Source organism: Mastigoproctus giganteus, chromosome 7 (genome assembly GCF_048544385.1).
Source record: "Mastigoproctus giganteus isolate SK-2022 chromosome 7, ASM4854438v1, whole genome shotgun sequence".
Lineage (NCBI taxonomy): Eukaryota > Metazoa > Arthropoda > Arachnida > Uropygi > Thelyphonidae > Mastigoproctus > Mastigoproctus giganteus.
Window position 1 is genome coordinate 61,086,325 of NC_143581.1, and position 13,371 is coordinate 61,099,695.

Sequence of the window (13,371 nt, forward strand, 5' to 3'; positions counted from 1 at the left end):
TGCTTAATATAAAATGTCTATAACTACCTTTAAGGAATTCCACATATACAACTTAGACTTTATTACCCTCTTTCTTCTTCTGTTGGGTGATATGTCTAACAGTGCTCACAGATTTAAAAAGTTTGTGGAACTCTGATTACAAATCACTGATAGTTGACCTGCTTATTCTGCTCTGATGAATGGATATATAGCATCCTGCTGACACTTTATTAGAAGGGGTGTGGTCTTTATCTGGCTGATTTCCTTTTATATATCCTCAAAATTATGCTGTAATCAACCTGCCATAATATGGCCTGGGATGAACAATTTTTTTTTTTGAAATATGACATGTTCCAATATGTTTGGAGGATAGGTGTGCATACCCTCTTATTTATTTATTTTTTTCTTGTTATTTATGCAGGTGCCGCTATGGGGCAGCTGAGTTGCATTCTGTTGCAGCATTTATGGGTGGTTGTGCAGCACACGAAGTAATAAAATTAGTTACTGGCCAATATATTCCTTTCAATAATACTTTTATCTACAATGCCATGACTGCAACTTCTGCAACTTTTGAACTTTAATGGAAATTATGTTACCATTTTTTGTAATTTCATTTAATATTTGTTTCTCATTTTTTTCCCTTCTAATGTATATTTTTTTATTATAATAGAATTGATCTGAAACTTTTTTCAGAAAATAAAAATGGTTGCATACATTATTGCTCTTGAATTTTAACTTAATACAAACATGAAATAACAACCTTTACAGATACACTGCCAATAACCAGTCCATTTTATTATATGTTATCTAATTAAAATGCAACCCAGTTTTCTATACAACAAAAGTTTATTTATAATAGATGCAGAATTTAATTAAACCTTGTTACAGAATGAGTTGTAGGTCCACCCTGCTCACGTGTGTGTGTGTGTATACACACACACACACAGTCAGTCCTCGTATAACACGTTTACACTACACAAATTCGATCATACACGACTTGTAAATTGGGGAACAATATTGTATATAACATGAACCAAATTCGCTTATGCACAATTTGCCTTTGGGTTTACAAGAAATGGCAGTCAAACGCTGAATCACCACAACTGAATGCAACATGATAGGAATGAAGAGAAGATTATGAAAATGTATTTGTATGTTTTTTATATCAGTGAAGGGGGAAACACATTTCACCATAATAAAGTAAAAACCCACACAATTCCAGCTATTGGTATTAACGCAAATGCAATTAGATCAAGTTTACTACCCGTTTATGACAGAGAAATGCAACTGGAAATTGTTTTTATTGTTTTATGGTAGTGACCTCCAGAAATGTGCTTTAGTAAAGTGTGAGCTAGTGAGGTGTTAAGTGTGTCTCTGCCTTTACGGTGTTGTTTATTCAGTTGCTACACACGTGCAGCTTTGTTTGCGTATTAAGTGTGCCTCCTCATTTTGAAATTATGCTGTATTCCCTAAAAGTGAGCAAAATACTTAAAGGTGTAAAAAGGAAGCATCATGGTGAAGACTACAGATTGAGAGAAAAAGAAAAGCAATATCAATAGACAGAGGACTGGGCCAAAAATTCTTACCTGGGGAAAATTTGTAGTGGCCTCATACGAGCGTTTATGGCCAAAATCACACTGTCCACCAGGATTTCCCCAGTATGGCCAGTTTGCCTCTGTCGATAGAGAAAAAATATGAAATTGTGAAATGAAAGAACATGTGATATTGCACATGCTATAGGCCTAAATGAGGCAACGCTGAGAATTAGAAAGAATGCAGAGAAAATAAACTTTCATAGCAGAAACAACTCAAAGTGTAATAAAATCCATTAGATAAAGAAAAAGAATTGAAACAGCTGTCATCTGTTTGGACAGAAGATCAAACAAAGAAGTTTGCTTATGATAGAAGCAAAAGCATTAGCAATATTTTATTACATAATAGTTTTAATAAAATACTTGCATATTTGTTGTTTGGTAATGTTTTGGTTACAAATGTGTGTTCAGTCTTGGGTGGTCGGCACCTAACTCTTTTTCCCACTGGGCCTGTTATTTATATTGCACAAGGGTTTCTAGGAACATAACTATCGTGCTATACAGTCAGCCCTTCTATAGGACTGACTGTATATGCATAATTTTTTTTTTTTTTTTTAAGGATCATGCATTTTTTACTGTTTTCCTTTAGTCTCGGTACTGATCTCTTTTGATATGTATTATCGAATGTCTCTTGGCACTGCAAAGGTGATTTGGATGCAAAGTAATGTTCCAAAATAAACATGCTCTTCTCAAGAAGAACCCATGTTATGCAATATACTATTACAATATCACTACTGTCACAACGAAACTGTTTTCTGCCGCCTGTCTAAAAATATCTCACTGTGTCTAATGCCATGTGATCTGTTGCTGTAGTTAATTTTTTTCTATGTGCTGTCAAGCAGCAGGTTGTACAAAATAAATGGATAATCTGTATAACTAGCAACAAAGTGTTGAATTCATTTGAAGGGGAGGCACGTTACAATCAGCTCTGAACCAATGGGATTAAATTCTACTGTGTTACTGCATACAGAAACTATAGACTACTTTCAAACTGATTTTTTGCTAACTATTTTTAGGCATATACATATATAAAAATGAGCTTTACTCCAATGCTGTGCATAGCTAAGAGGCGAAATATTTTTTAAGTTTATTAATAGGTGACCAATTATTTTCCATTTTGCTGCCTTACAAAATGTAATTCCTAATTAATTAAACCGGTGCAAGGTAAAAAAAAAAAAAAAAAAATCAATGAACCTTCACTGATATAAAATGCACACAGTATATTAGGACTGTGTCAAAATATATACGTATCATTCAGTGTTGTTGATTTATTATAATTAGCCATATGGTGCAAGGAAGCCTGAGGCTTTTGCCGCACCAGCCAAAAAAAAAAAAAAAAAAAAACAATTGAGTTATCCCAAGAGATAGAAAACAAGAGTCAGAAGTGAAAGGAAATCGCCAAGAAAGAGAAGAATGATTTCCTCGAAAATAACTGCTTAAAAAAATTTCCTCAGATGTAAGCTGCATGATGTAGGTAAATATGCTTAAAAATACATGACTGTACTGTGCATTTTCATTTGCAACCTTAAAAAATGAAAACTACACATTTTTAATTAAACTGAGTGAAAAACAAAGCACATCAGAATTTATCTTTACAAAGCTGCCATCCCATTAAAGAAACAATGAATTATATTGCTAAATTTACACTTTATTCATTAGTGAATTAATTAAAGAATTCTCACTGCAATTATATGAACTGTTTATAAATGTGAAGACAGAAGCATAATCTACTGTAGTAGAAGGCTTGTGAAGATTTGTCACCATTTGAATGGTGACAAATTAGTGGCTCATTATTTGTTAAACAGAATACTGTACCATTGTAATTTCAGTATGTTTTCTTTTTTTTTTAGCTGTTAGAAGCAGAAAAATTCATTAAAACCTGTTTTAGTCTTTAGAGCAATATTTTGAAAACATTCATTTTAGTAATCTACAAAATAAAAATATCCTCGGTAAAATTTATAGGTCAGTAAAAGTAGTCTGAAAAATATTATATATGAGCGGTTTGGGTCACGAAAAATTTTAATTAATCATGGTATTTTAAGAATTTGACCACTGACAGGAATATTATCAATGGTCACGACACGTGAGCACTGATAATAAATGCTCAAAACACATGCACTCTTGTATTGACTTCACTATGACCAGGATGACAAGTCTGTTGGTTGTTTCCAATTAGAGTAAAAGCAGCTTCAGTTATGAGGCAACACTACACAGGACAGCTATAATAAAACTGCATTACTTTTGAAGGCCTGTAGATTTTTTCCTTTCTGTAGATTGTAATTGTCAAGAAATACTGCAAAGGAAGGCGATTCCATGATAGTGCAGATAAGATTTGCACAGAATCAGTAGTTTAGAAGAAAAGTGAGTGGGGAAGGGGAGTTTGACTTTTTCAATTCAGAGGAAGAAATATGCTGTGATATGCTTATGCTAAAATAGATTAGGAGTCAGGGTTTGTCCTCAATAAAAATGCAATCTTGTTTAGAAATCTGAGTGTTATTGAAGATGAACATGGGAACAGTAGACCCTTTGAGAGAAAAAAGAAAGGACTGAATTTTAGGATTGATGTTAACTAAGTTTTCTTATTCCCATTGGAGAATTACTTTGGGATCAACCTTTAGGGAAATAGTGATAGAATTCAAGAAGTAGCTGTTTGAGAAGAGCAAATTTTCTCAAAATTTAAGGTGGAATGCTATGATTACACAGGAGGGAAATGCAGTTGGAGAGAAAACTGGCTATCCACTTGCAAAAAAAACAGAAGGCAAATCATAAAATGGAAACTTGATTAGAAAATTTTATGCAAATATGATCAAAAGCCTCAAAAATGTTAAGAAAAACTGCTTGAGTTTACTTCTGTAATTTTCCACTGAATTTGTTCAAAGACGAGTACCATACACCAAGACTTGTGAAATCCATATCAGCAATCATTAACTAGATGGAATGTTTCAAGATAGCGGGAGTTGTCAGATTATTCTATTACTTTGAAAAGAATCAAAGTAAACAGAATGTAATGAGTGGAAGAAAGGGATTTGTCGTCTATTTTAGGAACTAGCTTGATACAAGAAAATTTCCATGCAAATGGAAAAACAATAGCAGAATAAGAGAATATACCATAGGAATAAACTCTGGAATACAGGTTTTTAAGACAAGCGAAGAAACCTGGAGACTTCTTAGCATAAAAATCATTCAGGATTCTTCTGTCTTTGTCAAAGGATCAAGGGAGACACTGAATTGAATTTGTTTGGTATGGTAGGAAGAGATTTACCGAGATCGTGATGGTAGAGGAAAATGGTAGATGGTGGTGGGGGGGGATATAGATGGAGGGAAGTTGTGGCCAGTATCTTTGGATAGGACTAAAAAGCTTGGTTACCCCTTTGACAAGACGCAAGTTTCCCAACCTTGGTTCGTTCAGAGTTTGGATTTAACAATAACTTTTTTATAATTATTGCAATCTTTAGTCAGCAGATAATAAAGCTGCAGGCTTTAATACAAGCCAATTGTGATGTGCTATGGTCTTAAAATATTGGAAAAACCAAGGTTTGGATAAAGGATTTCATCCCTACAAGAATAATTTCATTGACAGTAAGCAAATATTAATATCAGAAGACAAACACTAGTCAAACTAAAAAATAGAAATTGCAGATTATCCAATGAGATTTTGCACTCTTGCAAGGCTGAGAATGGCTTGGGGGATTCTACTGCTTGTTACCATCTAACCACTACATTCACCAACAACATCTCTCCCTGTGGAGTTTCAACCACAGTTCTATAATGTGTTCTAATTTTCTGTATGATGTAGCATTACCACATGCTGCTCAACCAGTAATTGTTTCCTGAAGGCTACATAATTTATTGACTGACTGCTATCTACAATTTTGTAAAGCTAAAAATGGAATCAGATAATCACTTTTTACAGATAGGAAAAGGGTTTTTTTTTTTTTTTTTAAGGAAAGGCAATTTTTGCATAAAAATTAGTCATGGAAAAAAATATAGATAGATATATATAGGTCAGTTGTGTTAAAAAGCACAAAAAGCCACATTATTTACATATGCTTTTATTTTTTTCACTATATCTTCCACTTGATACACCTATACCTACCAATTATCAGCAGCAGCATGGTTTTAAAGAACAGCTATCAGTCAAAAACCAATCATTTTTTTTAAATATCATTTAACTAAAAGACATTTTCTTAATTTGCAAACTACAAATAGGAGAATTTTTTTTCCAAAGCTTTTTTGTACACACACATATTTCATTTAAAGATAGCTTTTCGATAGTATTTCAGCTCATCAATGCTTTCTTTAATATCTTGCAGTGCTCTGAAATAGAAAATGGGAATAACTTGAAGTATATACTTACAGCATTTACTTAAATATAAATTGCAAACAAGGCATTTAAATTTTAACACTTGTGTGGGTTGGGTAACCAGCAAAATGGCAAACTGTATTCAGTAACAAAACCAATGACATAGATCTAATGTCAAACCAATAATGGACAACTACAATTATAATTGTTTCCCTTCATGGAATACCATGTCAAAGCATAGAGACTACACCTAAAAAAAAAAAAAAAAAAAAAAAGAAGTGGGCTATGGAGATAAGCAACTAGAGGGGGCCTAAGCAAAGCAGTTAACTTTTATAAGTGATTCCAGAACTAGGTGCCATAAATTTAAATTACAGGGAAGAGATTTAGAACATACTATTTATGGTACAAGTGCATTTTATCATAGTGAACATATAATTAGAGAATTATGAGCACAATTATTGTTCTTATACAAACTGTTTGTCAATTCATGCACAGTCTTCAGCAGTTTTTGCCATTTTACATGTGATTTCATCCTCAAAGAATGTCACATGCTGTTTACAAAAATTTACAACTGAAGATAGCACAGCTGACAAGTGGTAGATGGCTTCTCTCTCAGAGGAAAATGTTTTTTGCAAGTGTTCTGCCTGCAATTAACATTTCATTGACATATTTTCATCATACCCTCAAGAGGACAAGACAGGAGAAACTGAACATCTATAGTAATTACCCTTGGATAACTACTGTTTATAAAAATTTAACTATAATTATGGCCACAGAAGAGAACATAATAGCTCCATGGCTGATACTGTGAAAACCATTGCAGGATCTGCTATGTGAGGTAGAGTTTGCTTCTACTGGTCTATATTGTAGAAATGTGTTATGTCATATACTGCATTTTTTTTATGTCCCTCTTGGAGAACATGATCACACATGCAATATAACTAGGAGTGGCATGTTGAGGTTCCCAGTGTATACATACATACATAAAAAGAGCAGAATTAATGTACTGATTAAACATATTTTCTATTAACATTTCATTGACATATTTTCATCATACCCTCTAGAGGACAAGACAAGGAGAAACTGAACATCTATAGTAATTACATTTGGATAACTACTGGATAAATAGTGGCTGTTCCTATTTCATATGTCAAATTTAGCCACTTCATAAATTTAAGTCAAAATGCTAGAGAATAAATAAAATTTCAGAACTTAATACCTATGACTTGCTATTTTCTTGGTACCTGCTTTATATTCTTCAGGGTACCATCGCCTGCAAAATCAAAAATAATAAAATTAACTGAAATGATAAATAACAGAGTAGAGCTTAAACTTTTATTTCAATCTATAAAACGTTTTATAAAATTAGTATCAAAATGGTCAAATGATGCAAGGAAGCAGATTTTTTTTCCCCTTTCATTTGCCAAAAAAATTAAAAATCCTATAGCACACTATTCAAAAGTAAAATTAATGAGATTTCAGCCTTATGTTGTCTCGCACCTGTGAAAATATACCCCCACTTATCTTGTTCAGGACATTATTTACCTCACAAATCTTCTCGTATCATTGATAGGATACAATGTCTTCCTGAATCTAGAGGGCATGTGGGTATCCTATCAACACTCTCAGCTGCCCACATCAATGCCAGAGCTTGCACTTGAACATCAAGCAACACAGAGGCAAACCCCAAGGCAGAATGCACTGGTCCCAAAGGAACTAGTTGTTGTAGATGACTCTATTGTCAGGGAAATGGGGAACATATTGTGCAAAAAGGATAGATGGAACAGGGTACGCCAAGCAGGGGCAAAGGTTGATGACATTGTAGGGCAGATATCATCCTTTAAGGGCACAAAGGGTGATATTGTTGTACATGTTGGCACTAATGATATTAAGAGTAGGAGACCGGTAGAATTATTTAATAAGTACAAGTCAATGCTGAAAAAAAGCAGTGAGTTAGGGTTGAATTTGAAAGTGTCTGCAATTCTGCCCAGACACAATGGGGGGGGAGTGTATGCTGAGAGCCATGTCGAACAATTTGGCCCTAGAGAGATTGTGCAAGGCTCAAGGGGTAGAATTTTTCTCAGCCTAGTCTGTGCTTATTAACAGGAGAGACTGCTTCTACAGGGATGGGATACACTTAAATAGAAAGGGTGCAAGAATATTTGCTGATGTTATCGAGGCAGAGTTAGATGGGTCAAAAAACTGCTAGTTGGGAGGGGGATACACGGACTAATAGATTAGTAGCCGCTGGCAGAGGTAAAAGTGATTCTTGCACTACTTCTATTGAAATGCAATTGAGCAGCAGCCTGGAATGCAAGGCAATGGGGATTTCCAGGACTGCTGGGAGTCATAGTAGAACAAGTAAATACATGGGCTGTGTTAGGGTAACTAAGAGCAGAAACAGGTGCATGTAAACCAATGCTAGGAGTTAATAAATTCAATGAGCTTGAAATGCTAGTCAAGACATCAAAGACAGATATTTTTGGGGTATCAGAGACATGGCGTCACACAGACATAAGTAGTGCAGAACTGGAATTTGGGGAGTACAATGTGTACAGAAAGGATAGACAGGACGGAGGGGTTATGCTGTTAGTTAAGAAACAAAATCGAAGGAAGTGCATCCAATTGATGCTGGTGGACAATGCAATGTTGAGTCTGTTTGGTGTGACATAAGCACTGGGAAAGGAAAAATGAGTAGGTGTGTGTTATAGGCCAAATGAATCTGATGAGTGTAACGAACAATTGTGCAGAGAAATAGAGTGGGCCAGTAAATCAGAGTGTCTTATAATGGGGGATTTTAATTTCCCAGAGATTAAATGGAATTTGTGAGTTGGTCACTCACACACTAGCAAGGCTTTTGTGGATTTATTGGATGATTGTTTTCTACAGCAGCATGTTTGGGAGGCAACTAGAGGGAGTAATACTCTTGATCTGATTATCAGTAGTGATTCTTCATGCATCAAGAATCTGCAGATAAAGGAACCATTAGGTGGCAGTGATCATAGTGTGCTGAAGTGGAATTTACTCAAAGAGGTAACTACCATCAAGGGTAAAGGGAAGGGTTTTTTTGTTTTCGTAAAGGTGACTATGGTGGTCTGAGACAGTATTTAAATTCTATATCGTGGGACCAACTGATGATGTTACCAACGGCAAATTCAAAATGGGAAGCATTCAAAGAATTAATTGTGAAAGCTACTAGGCTTTTCATACCAACAAAGAAATATTGTTTAAGATTTAGGCCTAAATGAATGTCAGATAAACTAATTAGACATGTGACAGAGAAGAAAAATGCATAGGATACATAAATTAACATGCAACACAGAAGCATATGATATATATAAGCTGGTCTGTAATGTAATGATTTCTTGTAATCTCGCAGATTACGAGAATTTGGCAAAGGATGCAAAGAGTTCTTTACTTATGTAAACTCTAGAAGGAAGGGGATGAATCACATTGGTCCACTTGATGTCTATGGTTCAACTGTTATTATCCTGCTCAGGTAGCTAACAAAGTAAGTGAATATTTGCATCTACATTCACACATATGAGGAGTTATTCAGGAAGGAGAATGCCAGAGATGTATTAAACTCTGGCAGTAAGCTAGATAATCTCGTAGTAACTGAGAGTAAAGTGGAGGAGAAATTGTTGAAGATAAACATAAAGGCACCTGCGGTGAATGGAATCTATCCAGTTATAGTAAAGCAGGTGGCAAAGGAAGTAAGCAAACCCTTAGCCATAATTATGAGAGCTTCCCTGGACTCAGGGGAGGTACCCATGGACTAGAGATGTGCAAATGTCACCCCAATCCACAAAGGAGAGTCAAAAGGGAGACAGGTAATTACAGATCTGTTAGTTTAATTTCTGTTCCAGGGAAATTAATGGAGGCACTGGTTAAAGAAGCATTGCAGGATCACCTAGAAAAGACTTCAGTTATAGCTCGGATACACCATGGGTTTGTTAAGGGGAAGTCTTGTCTGACTAATTTGAGCGGAGACTATGATGTAGTAACAAAGGAACTGGATGCAAAGAATAACTTTGATATCATATATTTGGATTTTAGAAAAGCCTTTGATACTGTTGCACATGGAAGACTGCTGCATAAATTGGAGCAGTGGCATTGGAGGCAAATCATTGCTATGGATAAAGGGATGGTTGAGTCGGAGAAGACAGAGTGGTAATCAATGAACACTGTTCTTCGTGGTGGACTAATGTTATTAGTGGAGTCCCAGGGCAGTGTTGGGTCCATTGTTGTTTTCTGTATTTATAAATGATATTGATGATGGTATATCAGACTTGATGTCCAACTTTGCAGACGATACGAGCGTTGGCAGGGTTGTTAATGACACTAATGAAGTACACTGTTGAAACAGGATCTCGAAAAGTTGAGCAGATGGGCTGAGAGGCGTCAAATGAAGTTTAACATTGTAAAATGTAAAGTACTACATATGGGAAGCAGTAATCCCAGAGTAACTTATCAATTCTGTGGTACCACACTGACAGTGGTAAAGAATGAAAAGGACATGGGGGTAATTGTGCAGGCAGATATGAAGTTTTCTGAGCAATGCAGACTGTCTGCAAGAGTAGCTCATGGTGTCTTGTCAATGATATACAGGAATTTTTCTAGCAGGGATAAGGAGGTGATAACCCCTTGTATAAGGTAATAGTCTGGCCACACCTTGAGTACTGTATACAAGTCTGGAGGCCACATTTGAAGAAGGATGTAGAGCTGTTGGAATGAGTACAGAGAAGGGCAACAAGATTAGTGAACAGAACAAAGGGTTGCTCTCACAAAGAAAGGCTTAAGTTTTGCAAATTACAGCGTCTAGAGACTAGGCACCTGCGAGGTGATCTGATTGAGGTGTATTACGCCTTGAATGGTTTGAGTATGCTCAATGCTGATGGGATTCTTCCTATTGCTCAGAATAATCACCTGAGAGGGCATAAATTCAAATCGAGGAAAGACAGTTGTAGGATAGATGTGTGGAAGTTTGCCTTTAGCCAGCAGGTGGTTGATGGCCAGAACAAACTTCCATCTGTCGTAGAAGTTGATAGCTGAAATAGATTCAAAGCAGAACTTGACAAACATTTGAAGTGTGGGAATGCGTGAAATAAGGGGTTTTTTTTTTTTTTTTTTTTTTTTTGGCTGATGCTATATAAGCTTGCTTTCTTGCATCAAGTGCCCTTGCTAATGATTCCTGGATTTATGCTGTATGGTAAACTTCATATTTCCTTATATTGTAATCGCAGTCTTTCCTTGTTAGCACAACAATTTATCCATTCCAGGAATTGAGGAAAGTAGTTTTGTCATATAAATATTCCATGTAACGTTTCACCTTGTTTCATCTCATGCCACATCATGTCAAAGCAGTGATTCGACACTGCTGTTGGCTCATAGTCCAATAAAGTGTCCAGGCAGTTTATATACTTTATCTTGTGCATACACACACAAACATGCAGTACATATAAAGATATACGGGTTAACAAACAAGTAGAATTTTGTGTTAAAACAAGCAGAATTAATGCTGCTTGTTTTAACCTAAAGTGCTTATTAAATTGATAATATAAATCTGTTCTGTTAAAAAATTTTGGATAGTTCGTGCAGAGATTATATTAAAAGTAAGGAAAAATTTTACAAGTACAACCATTCAAATTATTTTATTTTATAATAAATAATAGTATTTGACTGGTATTTACAGTGGCAGACAAAAAAAAAAAAAAAAAAAAAAACTCAATCACTTGTGAATTTTGCAAATAGTGTTTTGCACTGCATTGTGAGTTGCAGAAATATTAGAAATGCATTTGTTAGATGGGATATATATCTCTGTGAATGAAATCCAATAAAAAGACTCCACCTGATATACCTAATTGCCATAAATATCTTCCCAAAGGGTAAAATGCATAATTAATGGAAATATGATAAATCATGACAACCAAACCTACATTTTATTGCATTTACATATACAAACTGAAAAGACAAGTTAACATAATAGTATTATGTACTGTAAATCAGCAAAACAAGTCCTCAATATCTCGTTGTTCCTCCTTGAGCTGCAATTATAATCTTGCAACGATCTGGCATAGAGTTTATCAACTTCTGGATATATAGTTGGCCAATTTTGTGGTACCACACCCTTACAATGCTCTCCTGTAGCTGAATCTTACTTGTTGGCTTCTTCTGAGAAATTTTATACAACATTATGTACCACCAATTTTCAATAGGGTTCAATTCTGATCTGTTGCCGAGCCAGTCCAACACTAATGCCAGCATTTCTGAAGTATGACTGACCTTAAGGGAGAAAAACAAGGCAAAATATTGGTGTAGTATGTTTTAAGCCTTGTGAGACAAGAAGACAAACTCATCATTAAATCTAAATAGCATAAAACTTACCAATTTTGCTGTGTGGCAAGGTGCTGAGTCCTGTTTGAAAATGCAGTTTTGGACATCTGTGTGGTGATCCCTAATAACGGGTTTCAGGCATTCCTCCAAGATAGCAGTGTATGTTTCTGCATTCACCGTTCTGTTAATAAATTTAATTTGCCCTACCCCTTTGCTTGTTATGCATGGCGGGGAACTTTACAGTCGGTGTTATGCAGTCAGGATGGTGTGTCTCCGATTTTCGTCTTCTGACATATCGCTTCCTATCCGAGCCATGCTGTTGTTGTTATTTGGTTTTTAGGAGCATTAGCAACTAAGGCCATATTGCTCCGGGATATGAGGTAGTCATTTCCTGACCTTTCCGCATCCTCCGTATTTGGTGGTGACTGGCTCGAACCCTGGTCTAATCAAGAAGCGCATGCTGTGCACTGCTGCTCCTTCCCACCTGGCTATGGAGGCACCTCCGAGCCATGCAGGTTGAATTTCAATTCGTCAGAAAAAATGACATGACGGTGTCCCATTGCTCTTTGTCTCCGAAACATGCATTTTAGCCTAAGAAAGTCTTCTTCCTCATTTGATGGGTCAACATAGGCTTCTTCATGAGCCAATAGGCATGCACACCACATTCCAAAAGCCGTCTTTGGATAGTTCGTGCACTTGTTTCAACACCAGAGGCCATCTAAACGTCCAGTTTTAGATCAGAAGCACTAGCATGGCGATTACAAATATTGATTTTGGGAAGGCACAGTCACTCTCTTACAGCCTGATCCAGGTCTTTTCTTCACATCACCGGTTTCACGCTTTAATTTCGGCACTCAGGATACTGTTAACTGGTGGAAGCCTATTTCATCAGCGATAGCATGCTTCCTGGGACAGATCAACTGCTACACTTTTTTTCTTGGTGTCAACTGAACATATGGAGCCATGCTTACACCTCCGCAAAGCAGGATACTAATGAATGTGTGTACTCTTCCAATGCTGTATTTATATAAATGGTTGATGCAATACTTGCTTTGCGACAAACAAAATGAGTAATCGAACAATATCTCATGTTTCACTTCAAATATTACTTTTTTTTTAAGGTGATGCAGTTTTTTTGCCCGCCACTGTAAGTATATAAAT

The 13,371-nt window shown here is 35.8% G+C and overlaps 2 protein-coding genes across 3 annotated transcripts in view; one reads left to right on the plus strand and one right to left on the minus strand.

Annotated features, from left to right (window-relative positions):
* The window catches only part of APP-BP1 (Nedd8-activating enzyme E1 regulatory subunit APP-BP1), a 237,617-nt gene extending 237,057 nt beyond the window's left edge, over positions 1–560 (plus strand). For both annotated transcript variants that reach the window (XM_090376930.1, XM_090376931.1), the window contains one exon: positions 401–560. In XM_090376930.1, coding sequence (XP_090233056.1) covers positions 401–560 — 160 coding nt within the window. The remainder of the gene's footprint in view (positions 1–400) is intronic.
* A 5,224-nt stretch (positions 561–5,784) lies between these two features.
* The window catches only part of LOC150082950 (oligoribonuclease, mitochondrial), a 55,912-nt gene continuing 48,325 nt past the window's right edge, over positions 5,785–13,371 (minus strand). The window contains exons 5-6 of the mRNA XM_090376932.1: positions 7,094–7,147; positions 5,785–5,888 (exon numbers count right to left, since the gene is read on the minus strand). Coding sequence (XP_090233058.1) covers positions 5,822–5,888; positions 7,094–7,147 — 121 coding nt within the window. The 3' untranslated portion in view covers positions 5,785–5,821. The remainder of the gene's footprint in view (positions 5,889–7,093; positions 7,148–13,371) is intronic.